The sequence below is a fragment of the Crotalus tigris genome, unplaced genomic scaffold (assembly GCF_016545835.1).
Source record: "Crotalus tigris isolate CLP2741 ecotype Arizona unplaced genomic scaffold, ASM1654583v1 scf7180000024117.2648584, whole genome shotgun sequence".
Taxonomy (NCBI): Eukaryota; Metazoa; Chordata; class Lepidosauria; order Squamata; family Viperidae; genus Crotalus; species Crotalus tigris.
Window position 1 is genome coordinate 84,621 of NW_024100394.1, and position 19,406 is coordinate 104,026.

Genomic DNA, 19,406 nt, shown 5'->3' on the forward strand with positions numbered 1-19,406 from the left:
CCCAGGACCTTGCTGTATGACAGTACATTATTATTTGCAGTATTTCATGGGGTGCCTCGGATGTTAGGTGTTAACTCCCTCTTTACAACCCTGTAAAATCTTAATTCAGGGTTGAGTCAGAGCAACTGGATGGAGCTGAGTATTTACTGGCTGGATGTCCTTCCTGACACCATGCAATATCACAGCAGATATTTTTTTCTTTGCTTCCTAGGAGAGAAATATTTGCTACTACCAAGGATTGAATTCTCAATCTTCCAAGTGGGAGGCGAATGTCTTTACTATTAGGCCACCATGCCACTCCCATTAGGCCACCACACCACTCAGAAGTTTGATACTTCTACATATTATTTAAATAAATTTAACTGATTTGATGCCAATGTGTAAGAGTAGTTTTATTTGTATTTTTAGTACTGTTGGTATATTGCTTTTTTCTAATCATGCCTTGTACCATGTATTTGTTTAATTAAGAATAATGCAGGGCAAAAATTCTTGTGAAATGACATCTCTTTCTCTTCCTCCCTTCCTCCTTCCTTTATCTCTCTCATCTCTTTCTCAGTTTCTCACATCTCATATTTTCCTAAACAGTGCATTCATCCTGTACTATAATTAGAATTGTATGTGAAATTGTGACTAATCCCATGTGATCCCTCTCTCTATGTCAAATACTAATTGTAAATTCAATCTGGCCTTTGGTACTGGGTAAACTATTACACATACCCCTAGAGCAATAAAAGGACAATGACATAAGAAAATGTTCCTGAAATATTTCCACCCCTTTATCCTATTTCCATTTTTTATAATTTATTTATTAATCAAACTTGTGTAGCAGCCTATCTCACCAAAAAGGACTAGGTAGTTCACAACAGTATTTGCAGTCTGATCCAATATTGACACATGAGGCGGCTGCAAATTCCCTTACAAAATAATACTTGTAGCCACTATAGATAGTGAAGCTTTTAAAATTGATATTGCCTGGTGTGAATACAACACAAATAAATACTTATTTTTAATGTTTTAATGTTGAATTTGTTTTCTATAAAAAGTGAACGTTGTGTTTAAATTTCATTTTGTTTGTTTTTATTAGAAATTCCCAGGATTCATACAATTTTGGCAGTATTTAAATTAAAAATACATAATATGTATATATATATATATATTCACGATTAAAAAGGTTAAAAATGTGAACCCTAGGGATATTCATAATAAAATATAAAAATGAACACTAGGGTAATAAAAACTAAAGAAGTTTTTAATGGGTTAAAACTATAAAAGTTTTAAAAAGCGCCAAGCTTTCGCCGTCACCTGCCGGCATCCTCAGGGCTGGCGTGCCAGAGAATGAGAAGGTCTTTTTATAGGCGTGCCGAGGTTTGCACTCGGCTCCTTGATCTTGTTATGGGGCCTGATTGGTTCAGCCGTAGACGGACGAGGATAAAAATACAACTAAGAAGAGAAAAAAAGCGCAGGCCAACTACACACGGCTGAACCAATCAGGCCCCATAACAAGATCAAGGAGCCGAGTGCAAACCTCGGCACGCCTATAAAAAGACCTTCTCATTCTCTGGCACGCCAGCCCTGAGGATGCCGGCAGGTGACGGCGAAAGCTTGGCGCTTTTTAAAACTTTTATAGTTTTAACCCATTAAAAACTTCTTTAGTTTTTATTACCCTAGTGTTCATTTTTATATTTTATTATATATATATATATATATATATATATATATATATATATATATATATATATATATATATATCAAAAGATAAAAACGAGCACCAGGAGGTAAAACAATTAAATGTTTAATAAATAAATAACCTAGCTTTCGATGGCTATATTGCTGCCATCATCGTCAGGGTGTTAAAAGCCAGAGGGTGGGGGAGCTCGTTTATAAGCACAAACGCGCCTGCACACGGCTCATAGACCTCGTTATGGGGCCCGGTCGATTGATCCTTTCATCACTCATGTCAGAAGTATTTCTGAGTTCTAAGTTCTTGCAGCTGATTACTTCTCTGTTGCGTGCGGCTCCTAGGCTGGGAGGCGAGCATTCCATGTCACTACGCACTAGAGTAACATGGGTAACTGCAGACCGATCCTGCGAAGAAATCCCAGATCTGGCTATCTTCCTCCCCCGTGTCTGATGTGTCACTCTCAGGGGGCATGCTACCCCATGCGTGCTCCCATCTTCCCCTATAGCCCCCAACCCACTGCCCTTCCGTGCATGGGATGCACAGCAGTTCGTTGCGATCTCCGTTCCTGTTAGTTTGGCGTCCGATTCAACTCTCCCTTCGGAGGAAATTCCAACTGCGATCTTCGCGCGTGCGCCCTCACGTTTCCACCGTACTACTTGGGAACGCGTGATGGGACCCTTAATGGGGCGGTTGCAGTCTGTAGGTCGGACGCAATATCGAGGAGAGGGAGGGGGAAGGGAAGGAGTGTTCGGGGCATCCAGGGCACTAGGGGGTGGGTTGCTGTTGTCAACGAATTCTTCATTCATCAGTGGGTGCGCGCAGGAATTGCTAATAGCCGGGGGCACTCCGGATGGTAGGATCGTCCTTACCTCGTTGTCTATCTCTTCGTTGGAACAATTGAGATTGCAAACAGTGGGGTGCTTCCTCCGTCTGGAACAAATGCGTGCCTCCCAAGTTTTCATGACCTGGTGTGCAGGATGTAACTCCACACATCGATTAATAGAGTTACAGTCTGAGAACCAAGCCTCTTTGAGGAGTCTGCCGCTCTTGGAGGCATCACTAGCAATAACCTGCACCCCATTGAAATCAAACTTGTGTCCAAGCTCTACCATGTGAGTGAGGATTTGTGAATAGTGCTCCCCTCTTTTTATTGCCAGCTTGTGTTCCTGTATTCTTGTCCTTACTCTTTTAGAGGTTTCTCCCACGTAATTACCTGGGCAATCTATACAATGGATTCTATAGATCACCCCAGATTTCTCAGTAACGGGGAGTGGATCTTTCAACCTCATGATACAGGAACGCAATGTGCAGTCTGGTCTATGTGCCACCCTTATTCCATAGGGTGACAATAGCCTAGCCGTGGCTTCAGAAACATTACTGACATAGGGGAGAGTAATACGTGTAGTCTGTGGAAGTAGCTCCCCAATAGGTGGGTTATGGGGAGGTCTGGATAGAGCACTGTGGCGCCTGATAAATTTATTGGGGTATCCATTACGTCTACAGGTGTGGAACAGGTATTTCCTTTCTTCAGCCTTAGCTTTGGCCGTGCTGCAGTGTGAGTCAGCTCTTTTAAACAGGGTTCTAATACAGCTGACCTTGTGGGCCACCGGATGGTTGCTGTTAAAATGCAAAATCCTATCGGTGTGCGTGGGCTTGCGGTAGACCCTAGTAGCAAGGGTCCCATCAGGCTGGCGATGGACCAAAACGTCAAGGAACGCCAGCCTGCCTTGATGTTCCTCCTCCTCCGTAAACTGCAAGTCCACACACACCGAATTAAGTATGCTCACAAAGTCAGCCTTCCGACTCTTTTTGATGACAACAAAGGTGTCATCAACGTAGCGGGCCCAGAATTTGGGACAATACTGAGCCATCGCTACTTGTTCTATCCACTGCAATACAGCCTCGGCAATAACGCTGGAAATGGGTGACCCCATGGGAGTACCCTTTATTTGTTGATAGGTGTTACCCTGAAACGTGAAGTAGGTCTTGAGGCATAAACCCAAAAGGTCCACAAGATCTTCCGGGCGAAGGGAATCCTGGTGTTGTCCTAAGCCCCTGCGACTCAAAAGATCTTTAACGGTCGCAAGGGCTAGGTCCTGTGGGATAGAGGTGAAGAGGGAGACGACATCAAAAGATACCATCACCTCGTCATCCTCTATCCTTAAGGACCTAATCCTGTCCAGGAATTCCTCTGCCGATCTTACCACCGTCTGGCTATCAGCGACCAAGTGGCCGATACGAAGACTCAGCCACTTAGCCAAACCAGACATGGGGGTACCCCTAAAAGATACTATGGGGCGGAGGGGAACCCCTTCCTTATGCACTTTGGGTAGCCCATAGAATCTAGCTGCCGCCGTGTCGCTAGGGCGTATCCTCAAAAGGGTTATGTCGTCTAATCTTCTACCTCGTTTCAGGGTGTTGAGCGTCTTATTGACTCGATTTTTTTAAGGGTCACGGTCTATGAGCCGTGTGCAGGCGCGTTTGTGCTTATAAACGAGCTCCCCCACCCTCTGGCTTTTAACACCCTGACGATGATGGCAGCAATATAGCCATCGAAAGCTAGGTTATTTATTTATTAAACATTTAATTGTTTTACCTCCTGGTGCTCGTTTTTATCTTTTGAATATGTATACACCCAGGAGACTACGTTCCTCAATTTTTATGTTAATTTTTAATATATATATATATATATATATATATATATATATATATATATATATACACGTATATATATATTGTCATGATGTCGCAATTGGCGACTGCTGCTTGTGGATGGCTCTAGATTGAGCTGATACAGGCAAAAGAAAAGAAAAGAAAGAAGATTTCTTTCTCCCATATTTGGGCTAACAGGGTGCACATTCAAGGTAAAATCTCCTCCCCTTGTCTCTCTCCTGATACAGCTGACAAAGTGAGAGAGAGCCTGTGGCTTAGAGGTTATAACAACTGCCTAACATGCAGATAGCCCAGGTTCGAATCTCAGAAGAGTAAGTCTGACTGAAGAGAGTTAAAGGAACTCGAAATAGCTATACCAGTTCTCTCTTTATTCTTTGTTAGCAACCTATATATATACACATATATATATGTAGGTCTTTGGTTGTTCGGGTTTTCTCCCACGTAAAATTGGAAGTGTCTTGGCGACGTTTCGACGAAGTCCCATTCGTCATCTTCAGGCTGGTGTTTTCAGCTTCGTGCTTCGAGCAGCAATGTGTGGTCTTAGCTGTTTCTTCCTTTTAACTGCCAGTGGGGGTATGAACTGATTGGGTGGGAGCTTGGCTGTGTTCTGATTGGGTGGAGGTGTGTTCTGATTGGTTAGGGGCTTGGCTGTGCTCTGATTGGCTGGGGGGTTGGCTGTGCTCTGATTGGCTGGGGGAGTGTTCTGTTTGGTTGTGCTCAGGTTAGTCTGAGTTGCAGAGGGGTTTAAGATTTTGGGCTGCCTTGCTATTTTTTGGCTTCGCGTTCGTGGTCGTGCCTCCTCTTCATGGAGGGTGTCAGTTTGCTTCATGTATGGATTGGAGGGGTTTAAAGTGGCTAATGATGCAGCTGTGGTCTGGCTTCTGGTTTGTGGTCGTGCCTCATCATCGGTGTGGCTTTGGGTTTGTTTTTTGCGTGGATGTGTGGTGGTGACATCCTGTGTGGTTTTTGTGAGTGTGGGTCTGGTATCATTTTTTGTGTTAGGGAGTCGTTTGTCAATAAGGGCGGGTTTCCAAATGGCTGGTAGGCGGGAGGTATCATCTCGCTTGTTCATGCTGTGTGGGCGTTTTTCTATCTCGATGGCTTCTCTGATTATTCTATTATTAAAATGTTCACTTTTGGCAATGGTTCTGGTATTTTTAAAGTCAATTTCATGTCCTGTGGCTTTAAGGTGTTGGACCAGGGAAGATGTTGGTTCCTCTTTTTTGACTGAGTTCTTATGTTCTTCAATGCGTGCACTTATTCTTCTGTTGGTTTGTCCGATGTATGTGGTGGGACAAGTGGTGCATGGGATTTCGTATACTCCTTGATTTTCTAATTCAATTTTATCTTTGGGGTTTCTAAGGATGGTGGATATTTTTCTGTTTGTGCAGAATGCTGTTTTGATGTTGTGCTTATGGAGGATCTTACTGATTCTGTCTGTGGTGCCTTTTATGTATGGGAGATAGAAAAACGCCCACACAGCATGAACAAGCGAGATGATACCTCCCGCCTACCAGCCATTTGGAAACCCGCCCTTATTGACAAACGACTCCCTAACACAAAAAATGATACCAGACCCACACTCACAAAAACCACACAGGATGTCACCACCACACATCCACGCAAAAAGCAAACCCAAAGCCACACCGATGATGAGGCACGACCACAAACCAGAAGCCAGACCACAGCTGCATCATTAGCCACTTTAAACCCCTCCAATCCATACATGAAGCAAACTGACACCCTCCATGAAGATGAGGCACGACCACGAACGCGAAGCCAAAAAATAGCAAGGCAGCCCAAAATCTTAAACCCCTCTGCAACTCAGACTAACCTGAGCACAACCAAACAGAACACTCCCCCAGCCAATCAGAGCACAGCCAACCCCCCAGCCAATCAGAGCTAACCATTCAGAACACACCTCCACCCAATCAGAACACAGCCAAGCTCCCACCCAATCAGTTCATACCCCCACTGGCAGTTAAAAGGAAGAAACAGCTAAGACCACACATTGCTGCTCAAAGCACGAAGCTGAAAACACCAGCCTGAAGATGACGAATGGGACTTCGTCGAAACGTCGCCAAGACACTTCCAATTTTACGTGGAGAAAACCCGAACAACCAAAGACCTACATACAAATACCCGCGAAAACCTCAGAAAACAAATATATATATATATATATATATATATATATATATATATATATATATATATACATACATACATACATACATACATACATACATACATACACATACACACACACACACACGTAGGAGGAGGACCTTAGCAGCAATCAGAGAAATGGCGCCTGGATTTTCAGAAGCAATGTGGTGTGGTTAAAGGGCCCTAAAAAGAGGAGCCTCCCTAATTTCTTGGACTGTAAAGGTGTGGGAGGGGGGAGATGTACTTTCAGACTTGCAAGATGCTGTTACTATAACTTTACAATAAACTTACTGTTAATATTCATGGTTAGCACTTCCCTCTCTGAACTACTTCAAAGGCCTGAGAGTCAGGGCTAATCTGATCTTTGAGGGATGATGTTCCAAAGGGAGGAAGCCATGACATAAAAATGTTTCTTTCTAGCCAGACAACATTCCCTAGCTGACAGGTTGCAAAGCATATCCATCCCTGATGACCTGATGGGATTGGTAGATGTGATTGGAAAGAGACTGTCACTCAGTTCCTCATCCCATGAAGGGCCAATGTTCTCCTGACGTCTGCCATTATGCAGAGGAAAAAAACTGTAATGGCATCACAGAATATGATTAAGGTAGAGAATTATGATCCAATCAAGCGTTATAAACCATTAGAAAAAATGAAAGATGGCTTCGGCTTCTCTGTTAATGTTATACTATTACAATGTCCTTTTATATTCTTTTTTTTTCCTCTTCCAGTGAACAATCCCATACCTTCCAATTTGAAATCGGAAGCCAAAAAGGCAGCTAAGATTTTAAGAGAATTTACTGAAATAACCTCCAGAAACGGTCCTGACAAGCTCATACCTGGTAAAGAGTGAGATTTTCATTTCTATATGTTATGGAAACCTTATTTTGCCTTGAATTATGCTTTCCTCTCTCTTTTTTAAAGTATCTCTGAAGCCTTGTCTTTGCCTGCTGAGTTTATATGAAAAATTATAATGTAAAGGTATGGATTCTGTATTTACATTGTGAAATGGATTATGAGCCTGAAAAAAGCACCTGTGGTTACATTTTAAGAGGCCTGCTTTTTATAAAACCTAAGATAGCAATTCGTACCCAATGGCAGTGGCATTAGATCAAGAGGTTTTTTTTTTTAATGTTTTTGCAATTGTACTTTTTTTCAGATGGATTTTAATAATGTAATATTATTTGAAATAATATTGTGAAATAATATTTTATGCACATTTCCTTTCCTACTCCATTTGTCCTTAGAAATAATGTGTTCTAGAAGTCCAGCTTAAAAGATAACCACTACTGAATACAGAATATTCAGGTGACATTCAGAATATTAATGATTGCTTCTTATTCATGAAGCAAAATTTTGTCTTCAAATATAGAATAGAGTAGAGTAGAATAGAGTAGAATAGAGTAGAATAAAATAATAACTTTATTGTCACTTTGAATGTACACTAGTCGGCACACATTAAAATAAAATTTTGTTGCATGCAGCTCTCAAGGGTCACCACCTCCAATATATAGTACATAAATATGACAATAAATAAATAAATACAGAATTATGCATATACCCACATATATTATATGACACAGAGAAACAGTCTAGTTCGGGTTATGTATGCATGTGCATGGCAAGAAAAACGAATCTTGTGAGTTTACCAGACAGATGTCATAGGAAACAAAGCTATTACAGAATCAAGCAGTCCTGCTACAAATACTTTGAAACCTCCTCCCAGGGGGGAGCAACAGAAACAGACCGTAACGTGGATGTGTGGGATCTCTAACAATGCTTTGAGCTCTAAGGACATAGCGCTTATAAGCAGCATCCTGAATACCAGGGAGCGAGCTTCCTATGATCTTCTTGGCTATCCTTACCATTCTCTGTATGGACTTTCTATCTGAGGTGCTGCTGCCACCAAACCAGACAGTGATGCAGTTTGTTAAAATGTTTTCAATTGTGCCTCTATAAAAAGTGGCCAGGACAGAAGGAGAAAGATGTGCTTTCCTCATCTGTTGCAGGAAATGCAAACACTGGTTTGCACGCTTCACTAAGGATGACATGTGGAGAGACCAATTCAGATTGTTAGTTATCTGTACCCCCAAATACTTAATACTATTGACCACCTCTACAGCTGCATCCTTGATACTGAGTGGAGTATGACTATGCCGGCTCTTTCTGAAATCTACAATGATCTCCTTTGTTTTATCAATTTTTAGAAAGTAAAACAATTTTACTTTTATTGCACCAGTCCACCAGAGCCTTCACCTCTTCCCTATAAGCATCTTCACTGTCAAATATCTAGGAGAGAAATCTCTACACAGCAGCAGTATTGTAATATTTTTATACCATCAACTAAAATAAATGGAGTTTGCCCTTCCATGGCATTTTCTGCTTGAATTTTTTGTACTAGAAACTACTTTTTGTCTTTTGTTGAAAAGAAAGACAGGTTTTCCTGAGTTTTTGTGGCAGCCACATGATCCTGGCAGAAAAGCAGCTTTTCTCAGGCACTTGGGTAACTTTCTAAACCAAAATTCCTCCATACCTACAGCCAGTGCTTTTTTTGTTAAACAAACAAACAAACAAAAAGATGCCGGAACTCACACATGTCATACAACCTGCCTTGCCTACCCTACAAGGTTCCATCCAAAAAAGGTGCCAGAACTCTGTTTTGGGCATTCTATGAGAAAAAAGCCCTGCCTACAGCACTTTCAGAATTCTGTTTAATAAGATTTGTTGAGATAGATTGAAAGGAGTTAAAGCCGTTACAAGAACTAAATTGTTTTCAATTCAGAATCAGTTCAACCCCATGTTCCTTGGCGTGGAGACTATCTAACAGTCTTCTAATGAAAAAAGCAAAGAGGTTGGTCTCTTCACTGCTAACAGGAAGTCTGCAGCTGATTGTTAGCATAATAACAACACATTGTAATGGTATGTGAGAATGACACTAGGACACAGGGCACCGAGACACAGCAGGGACAACTGTCTGGTAAAAGGGAGCTAAGCCTGCAACAGGAATGTAGGTAGGGCTGGAGCAGCGGTCTTCAAACTTGGCCCTGGCTGCTGGCTGAGGAATTCTGGGAGTTGAAGTCCACAAGTCATAAAAGAAGACTCCTAGGCTAGAGGCTCAGAAGAGACCCTCCCTGTTTTCTTGGGTAAAGGGGAAAGTAGAGGGGGGGGGAGAGAAGTAGTTTCAGACTTGACAAGATTCTGTTAACGTAAACTTATCATAAAGAAATAATGAGAATTAGTTCATCTGGTCATATTTCCTGTTTGGTCCACCTAGAAAGACAGGTAGGTATTGACTATATAAGTTTATTTGCTAATGTTTGGTTTTTTTTTAAAAGTACCTCTAATGTAATCTTTAATTGTATTGTTTGTAGCCCATGTAATTGCCAAAGCAAAAGGCCTTGCGATCTTGTCTGTTATCAAAGCAGGATTTTTGGTAACAGCTCGAGGAGGCAGTGGGATAGTACTAGCTCGTCTGCCAAATGGAGGTAAATTTCTCTTTTCTAATTTAGTGCACCAGACAAACCTTAAGTACCTGCTCTTTCTTGTCTTTCTTCTTAAGAACATTAGTAGAATGTTACATCTACTACATGGCTACATCTTTGCATGCCATGTGTCCATTTACTTTCATAATGTGCCAAGCTAATGCATTTGTGTTCCTTGCTGGACACAACTAGTTGCCTTTGATCCTTTCACTTTCACTTTCCTCTGTCCTTATCAGAAATACAACAGTCTCTTTCTTTTGTGGATATGGAGTTTTGGGCTTTGGTGAGGTAACTTTGCTTTCTGCTATTTTTTATACTTCGATAAGTTTTGTTTCTTCTCTTGTTCTCATTGGAACATCACTGCATTGTTCTTGAAAACTGTTTCTGCCATCTTTTGCTTTTTACTGTATCAAAATTAAGCAGTCAGCATAGTCACAATGTCTCTCTAAATTACCTTTATAGGCTGGTCTGCTCCATCTGCCATAGGAATTGCTGGCCTTGGTGGTGGATTTGAAATTGGTATTGAGGTAAGTATTGAGTTGAATGTTACACTGAATAGTTCTCAAAACTAAAAAGATGAGGGCAGTAAATTAGACAACAGTTTGAAATATTTGGTAATGTTTTAAAAGTCATGCAATATGTAAAACAGTAACAGTGAACCAAGTGAGAGTCATCCCTTATGATGAAATGGAGCAGTTGTTTTCTAAGAGGATTTTAACTAGTTTTAGATTTAATTAGATTTACTAGATTTAATATGATCCAATAATAATGTTAGAATCCCATTTTTTTTCTTTTTTGCAGAGATAATTTAAGTTACTAGATCTCGGTGTTAATAAGATCTTAGCTGAGCATACAATATTTTTGCTTTTACATTCATTTTCTTTCCATATTTGTTAATATTTTCAAAACAACAATAGTAATTCCGTGGGAGTTTATTCTGCGTTTAAGAAGAATGAATATTTACAGTGGATAACAGCTTCACAGTAGTTTGCAAACTCATTTATCCAGTTATGCAGATGTATTCTTTCTTTAAGAATTATATTCCAAGATGAAAAGAAGAAAATAATGTATCAAAGTTTGTGGATTAAAAGAGTAGCGGGATACCTCTATATGATGATTAATTCATTTGGCTACATGATCCTGAGGGTTTGATTCAAAACAATTGCATTATTGTCCACATTTGTCTTGCACTTGTCAATTATCAAAACTAAGCAATGAACTCAAGTAAATTGGTGGGGATGACACAGCTATTTCTCTGGCTGTACTTTATTCATCCAGTCTTCCACCATTACTATTTTGTGGAAGAAAATAAAAGCAATGTGAGTTGTAAAATCAGAAAATTAGAAAGTGAAGTTTCTTGCTGAGAAGTTTTTCTGACTTGAGGAACCATGTCAGGATCTCTAATAAACAGAATAGGACCTTATAGTCCAACCCCCTGCTCAACCAGGAAACTCTATACCATTTTAGACAAATGTTTGTCCAATCTCTTCTTAAAAACATCTAGTGTTGGAACACCTACAACTTCTGGAGGCAAGTCGTTCCACTGATTAATTGTTCTAACTGTCAGGAAATTTCTCCTTAGTTCTAGGTTGGTTCTCCCCTTGATTAGTTTCCATCCCTTGCTTCTTGTCCTGCCTTGGAGAATTTGGAGAATCGATTGACACCATCCCCCTCTCTTCTTTGTGGCAGCCCCTCAAATATTGGAACACTGCTATCATGTCCTTCTTTTGCTACCTAGTCCTTCTTTTCAATTCCTGCAACCATTCTTCATATGTTTCGGCCTCCGTCCCTCTAATCTTCTTTGTTGCTCTTCTTTGCACTCTTTCTAGAGGCTCAACATCTTTTTTATGTCATGGCAACCAAAACTGGATGCAATGTTCCAAGTGTGGTCTTACCAAGGCATTATAAAGTGATTTATAAAGTGATACTAACACTTCATGTGATCTTGATTCTATCTCTCTGCTAATGCATTCTAGAACTGCACTGCCTTTTTTGGGGGCAGCTGCAGCACACTGCTGACTCATATTTAAGTGTCTGTCCACTAGGACTCCAAGATCCCTTTCAGAGTTACTATTATTGAGCCACGTTAGCCAGGTTGACTTGGTGGGAAATAGCCCTTGACACATGAGCCTTCAGCTGTATCCTACTAGGAATGATGTGTGTGGCCTTTTCAATCATTCATATAGTTTATAGGTTGGTGGCACAGTTTTACAGCAACTAACTAGTCACATAGCAAATCCTGTATCTATCATGGATCATTATAGGGTATATGATTTCTCTGGTTTGATAAATAATGAGGGCTTCAGCAGGATTGTGCAAGCATACTTCTCAGCCTAATAATTCTTCCTTTTTTCTTCCCCTCCAAGATTTTTGTATCCTAATTTTTTTTCTGCTATTTTCAAAGTCAACCTAATTGCTTCCTTTCACTCAAAGAAATGCTGCTTTTCTCCGGCAGTACTTGCAAAATGCACTTAATTCCATTCCAGTTGTGTCAAGGCAAGTAAAGACAACATTCAGACAAGTTCAGAATGAGTGTCTATATTTCAGTTCCTAATAAAGGGTTGGTCTTCCTTTAATTTACCATGAGATGATAGCCACTTAAATTACTTCAGTAATTCTAGGGAATTATCAAACCACTGACAAGAGAGTTCAAGAAATCTCTCTCCTTCTGTCTCTCACACACAGTGGTTTTGTTACTACATTATACGAAGCTGGAGGTGATCAGTCTGGCCTAGGTTCCTCACCTATTGCCCCAATTGTGATTGATATTGAGAACATTAGTCACAATTGCCAAAGTTGCATGAGATTTTACTACAAAAATCACAAAAGAATTAATTCAAGATTGCTGAAATCTCATGAATTCTTACATTCTGAACACTTTAAAAAGTAGGTACAGTAGTCTTATATGTGCCTATAATGTATCTTGACAAACAACCACAGGCATTTTATTGTTTACCTTTGCACTAAGCCAAGATTTTTTTGAACAACCCATAGCTTGGTTCTGGAAAAAGACTAACATTCAGTTCTTTTCTCTCTCTCTCCTATTCCATCCCCAAACTGCTGCCATCAGATATCAGATCTTGTAATAATATTGAACCATGAAAGAGCAGTTGAAGCTTTTGCAAAAGGTGGAAATCTTACTCTGGGAGGAAATTTCACAGTGGCAATTGGGCCTTTAGGGAGGTAAGTATCATTAATATCCTGTAAAGTCAGAGTGCCTGAAACTCTTTCTGTGCTCCTTATTTAATTGTTTCCTGAAAATTGAAAAATGTACTGTTTATCTTATGCTTGGAGAGTCATTCGGGCGAAACATTAATACCACTTCCCTGGCTCTTGTACCAATTCCCAGTGCCTGAGGGAGTTCACCTGAATTAATGTTTCTCCACATCAGAACATTTGCGTGCAAAAGGGTACGGAATAAGGCAGTTGCAACCTTTTCAGCGGCAGCCAAAAAAGCTAATACAATCCTTGGTTGTATAAACAGAGGCATAGAATCAAAACCACGTGAAGTATTAGCACCACTTTATAAAGCCTTAGTGAGGCCACATATGGAATACATCCAGTTTTGGTCACCACGTTACAAAAAAGATGTTGAGACTTTGGGAAAAGTGCAAAGAAGAGCAACTAAGATGGTTAAAGACCTGGAGACTAAAACATATGAGGAACGGTTGCAGGATTTGGGAATGGCCAGTCTATGGAGAAAAGAAGGACTAGGGGGGACGTGATAGCAGTATTTGAGAGGCTGCCACAAGGAGAAGGGAGTCAATTTATTTTCCAAAGCATCAGAAGGCAAGACAAGAAACAATGGATGGAAACTAATCAAGGAGAAAAACAATCTGAAATTAAGGAGAAATTTCCTAACAGTGAGGGCAATTAACCAGTGGACCAGCTTGTCTTCAGACGTTGTGGGTGCTTCATCACTGGAAGTTTTTAAGAAGAGCCTGAACAGTCACTTGTCTGAAATGATATAGGGTCTCCTGCTTGAGCAGAGGGCTCGACTAGAAGACCTCCAAGGTCCCTTCTAGCTCTATTCTGATTCAGTAGTTCAAGGTTGTTGGGTTTTTCCCGATCTTTAGAAGTATATCTTTTAATAGAGGAGTGTGATATGTTTTAAAACAGCAAAATATTTTAAGAAGCAACCTAAAAGGAAGTAGCTTGTGTGCAAAGGTTTATTTTGGAGTGGTGATAACATGACAGATAGAATTTCACTGAAGGCAAATCTTTCAGTAGTAAAAATTCTGCAAAACACTTGCATATTTGCCTCACATGCCACCTTTCTTGAAGCAACGAGGAAAATTCCTTGACAAGTTTCGTAGGCTTGCCCAGGTTTTCTGCAGATATATGTAGATAACATTTCTATGGTGTATGACGGCAAATTGTGAAAGCACTTTTGGGAACAACCTACAGGCAAGTCTTTGAAACTGACATCCCAGACCTTCTGGAAGACGCAAGTCCTCCATAGTTGGAGGGAAAGCCCTTTGTCAGCACCAGTGTGTTCCCCAGCCTTGTTTATGTATTTATCATATTTAAGAACCACTCTGGATGGTGTACTATAAAATATTAAAAGCATAAACGTTCAATAAAGTTTAATAAATATGTTGATATTAGGAGAACGTTCATTTTATTTATTAATCATACTTCAGCCCTGTTGCAATCAGAATGATTCTCAGTTGCCCACTGAGATTTTAAAATATCCACCATTAGCTTAAATCTAATCTGAATAATAACAATAGCAGCAATAATCACATCAAAACCCACAGAAAATGAGAAGAAAGCAGCTGTAAATTTAAGGCAAGCCTCTCTGAAACAGTTCAGTTTTTAACAATTGCTGGAAGAGCAGGGGATTACTGACTTAGCATTTTAGTGCCATGATGGCTTTTAACTAGGGGTTTTTCAATTAGCTACTTCCATTATATCTAATTATAAGATTCAGTTAACAGTTTACTAGAAAAATAAACTTTCCTTAATTTGAGTTCAGTTCCAACTAAATATATTGCCATGATCGTGCAGATTTCAGAATAGCAACAGGAGAGTGGTTTTGCGTTGCCTTCTTTTAGAAGTTTTTTTCAATTTCCTAATCTAGCCTGAAGTGCTAAGATTTCCTTTTGGTGTCCCAACCATTTGCTAATCAGGAAGCCAAGGTTGACCAAGGTGCTAGTAGGTCTACTGAGGCAGTAGTTTATTGCCATTGGTGTCACTTTCCAGCAATCTGATTCAGGTGGAGAAAAATGAAAGGTAGTTTTAGCACTGGGCAAAGTAAAAAATGTATATGAATATGACCTCATCATAATGTTTCCACCTTTTTTTAGAAATCTAGAAGGGGATGTGGCACTGCGGAGCTCTGCTGCTGTGTATACCTATTGCAAATCTCGAGGACTATTTGCAGGAGTCTCTTTGGAAGGAACTTGCTTAATTGAACGAAAAGAAACCAACAGCAAGTACGTTCAGAGGAATAGCCCAATGTGCTTAGTTCAAAATCTACATCCTCTGGTGCAAAAAAACCCCATAATATAAACAAAAGTGTTTTGTTTTTAAAAATTATCTCTTGAAAATGCTGCATATGGTTTATATAAAATAACAGGAGGAAATGTTAAGTTCGGCCATCAGCATCTTTAAATTGGATTAGAGCTGGAATAGATTCAAAGCAGCTTTGCATTATGACAAGGAATATTGATAAAATGACAGTGATGATCAGTTTTGAGATGTTTATTACCCAGAAAACCAGTTTGTAATCGAAATGCAGTATGGAATGCTTTAGCTGGGAGACATTACTAAAGGATTATAGTTTGTAGAAAGCCTAGTTGCCTAATAAGGAATTACTGAGCAACTTGTTTTATGTATGCCTCTGGCACACATATAAATGTTTGAAGTTTTTGTTTATGTACACTTTTCCAAGACTTTGTGTATTTATGAGAGGAACTCCAACTAATGTAGATCATGAATGCACAGATATTGGAACATCCTGAAAGAGGCCATTGCTCAAACACTCAGTGCAACAGCCCAGATCCCACTTATTGCAACATGCAAGTTTCATATTTAGTTAGCATTAAACTGAAACGGGTTACTAGGAACATGAAGCATTGTTCCACCCACCCCCCTCTAACTTTGTAAACTGTCCAGACTCTCTGAGAGTGAATTGGGCAGCCACATACATTTTCTTAAATAAAATAAAATAAATAAACATTGTGGACTAATATATAGGATCTTTGTTTGTTTTTAGGTTCTATGGCCGAGATATCCGTGCCAGTGCCATTCTGTTTGGCGATATTTCTCCTCCTCTTCAGGCACAAGATCTTTATGATATTCTTGAGTCTTTTACTCTGCAATATGAAGTTGAGGAAGGGAGAAGCTATAGTAGGGCACCAGTGGCCAAAGAACCAAGAAAGGTTTGTGTTCACCTGCTTTGTGCCTACTTAGTTCCTTCCTGTGATATAGCAGTGTTTTTCTGTATTTCTAACTATTTATTGTTTCAGTTGAATGAGGGCAAGGAAATATACCTCCTATCAGTAGTACCTTTAAAAAAGCCTTGAAAGTGCTTTTACGGATTTATACCTGCAAATGTAAAAGAAAGCAAAAAAAAAACTTCCTTAATTGTCACTTCCCCCAGCAGAGATTTTAAATTGTTTGGGATACAGTCTGAAGCAAATCTTTTTCTATTGCCTATGAAGATTCTCAGTCATCCAGGTCATGGTTGTCCCAAAGGTGCTTTTTTTCAAAAGGCAACTGGACTTTCTTTGTTTTTCCTTGAAGACATTTCACTTCATGGGTGAGAAGCGAAACATCTTCAAGGAAAAACAAGGGAAGTCCAGTTGCCTTTTGAAAAAAAGCACCTTTGGGACATCTTGGTCTATTCTGCTTAATTCCCCAGAGAAAGTAAACATGTGAAAATAGGAGGCAAGTACTCTTGTTTGACCAGTGTTTTCAATTGTGCATGAAAACCGTAAAGATATTCCAATGCTGCGCTCTCTGTTCAGTTCTAGCTGGTAGCTATGATTGCTCTGTTTTGCATTAACAGGGCAGCCCCTTGTTATGATGTGTCACAGTGGACTCAAAGGCTTGTTACTAGTGCAGGGGTGTCAAACTGCCGGCCCGCGGGCCGGATGCATCATCCGAAAACCGCGCCCACCCCATTGCTGGCAATGGGGAAAAAGCTCCGATACGTTGCACGACGTCACGTGACGTTGCGAGTTTGACATGCCTGTACTAGTGCATGGATAATGAAGTGTAACCTATCTCAGTTGAGGAGTTGTAGCTGATGTGTGAGCATTAAGTGGTGGAGAGCTGCTCCTAATATCCAGGCCTCCAGAGAAAGAGCCAAATTTAACAGTACAGTATCCATAAACTGTGAGAGTATACCTTTTCAGTCAGAAATCAGACTCATGCAGAATTAGTTAATCACAGACTAAAATAATTATCCATAGAAAATGTGGACATATTCTAAAGGTTATTCCATATCTTTCTTTTTTCCCACACTTAGCCAACAGTCATATTGGCTAGGAAATTATGACAGTTGTAATCTAATATGTTTATAAGGTATCAGGAAATTGTTTATGCTATGTATGGAAAATAAAGGTTTTGGCTGCTTCCTTTCCTGACAGAATAATATGAAGCAACAGCCAAGTAGGACACCACAGAACATTCCACCAGAAGGTAATGTATAATTTGAAATATTGATGAAAAATGCTTTCTTGTTTTTCAATAATGCTACTTTCTGCAAGGTCCAGACCCTTTTTTGTCCTTTTGGCAGCAAGATCAATTACCTCAGAGATGAATAAGATCAAACTTTTTTTTTTCAACGAAAACTATAAAACATTAAAAATAACTTTTAACTCTAAATATTAAAATGCAGACATTCATTTATGGAGAAGTTCTACTACAGACCCATCCAAATCACATAACTGTTAACTTAATTAAGAAATCTAGTCTTTTAAATAGCACCGGTCTGCTCCTAATAAAAAATGATCTGCAGGTCTCTGGAGAAAAACTGTTCTTAGTATAATTACAAATCACAAATAGATTCTAAAGAAAACCTTAGAATGAACCCACACTGATTGATAGATAATGGCTGAAGATATATATAGTTCCCAGCTTTTGTAGAGAAATAAAAACTTGAGGTTTGGGGCCACATAGAAAACAGAAATCAAATCTAGTGCAACATTCTTGCTAAACATATTAACAATTTCTTCAGAAACAGAAGAGTCCTGAGAAATTTATTTCCTCTGTTTCAGTTAGCCAGCCTTCCATTTTTTCTGAGAAAAATTTAATCAGAGGCTGTGGGGAAATAGGAAATAGGAAGAGCCGAGGTGGCGCAGCAGTTAGAGTGCAGTACTGCAGGCCACTTTAGTTGACTGTGTTCAGCAGGTCAGCGGTTCAGATCTCACCGGCTCAAGGTTGACTCAGCCTTCCATCCTTCTGGGGTAGGTAAAATGAGGACCCAGATTGTTGGGGGCAATGTAATATATATATATATATATATATATATATATTATATATATATATATATATATATATATATATATATATATACATTGCTTACTGGTGTACACCGCTTAGAGAGTGCTTGCACTTAAAGCAGTATATAAGTCTCATAAATAAATAAATAAATAAAATTATAATGCTCTGCTTTTTTCAGTCTTCTTTCTGACTTCTGTTGTTTTTAAAATGATCAAACCTTTTGGACATAAAGAGATGGATTGGAGTTATCTGACTCTGTATGTGACGAAGAGTCCTGTCTCACCTGCATAGATGCATATTAAATGTCTGAAACAGTGATATATATTGTGACTAAGGCTACTTTTAGACCATATAGCAAAGATAATGTTGCCCAAGGAATGCAAGAACCTTTAGCAAATAAAAGAGACAGTAAATGACATCTAGAGCCAATTTGGTGCAAAAATAGTCTTCAGATTATGATGGTAATTAAGACTGCAATTTCATTTGCCAAGCAATATGGTCATAAAGTGCAATTTTACAGCAACACATCATGTCATATGTTGTCATGACAAAATATCATGGTTGATCTGCCATTCTTTAAGAACACTGTAATGTTTTCACTTCTTTTGCCTTGGTTCAAAGTGACATTGTATTGCATTCAGTTATTGAGTTGAATTCCAGTAGACCTTGTGATATCTGACTGTCCTAACTCAGAGGGCTGCTAGGCAAACAGTGGTAATCAAGATACATTTATAACACTAAAAGAAAATGCAAATACACGTAACATCATTAAAAACAAATTAAAATTTCTTAATGGTGTTATGTGTATTTTAAACAAGGAAAAAAATCAGGGCAGCAAGCCTGAAAATTATGTTATAAATGAAGCAACTCCAAAAAGTTGACAATATTGTTCGACAGTGTTCTTCCTTGTCTTGTGGTCAAACAAAGATAAATTAAATCCACCACTTTAA

At 39.4% G+C, this 19,406-nt stretch overlaps 1 protein-coding gene across 1 annotated transcript in view; it reads left to right on the forward strand.

Moving 5' to 3' along the window:
• SH3YL1 (SH3 and SYLF domain containing 1) overlaps positions 1-19,406 on the forward strand; it is a 35,060-nt gene that overhangs the window by 5,170 nt on the left and 10,484 nt on the right. Inside the window, exons 2-8 of the mRNA XM_039322592.1 lie at positions 7,252-7,362; positions 9,892-10,005; positions 10,465-10,529; positions 13,073-13,185; positions 15,312-15,440; positions 16,223-16,388; positions 17,601-17,652. Coding sequence (XP_039178526.1) covers positions 7,252-7,362; positions 9,892-10,005; positions 10,465-10,529; positions 13,073-13,185; positions 15,312-15,440; positions 16,223-16,388; positions 17,601-17,652 — 750 coding nt within the window. The remainder of the gene's footprint in view (positions 1-7,251; positions 7,363-9,891; positions 10,006-10,464; positions 10,530-13,072; positions 13,186-15,311; positions 15,441-16,222; positions 16,389-17,600; positions 17,653-19,406) is intronic.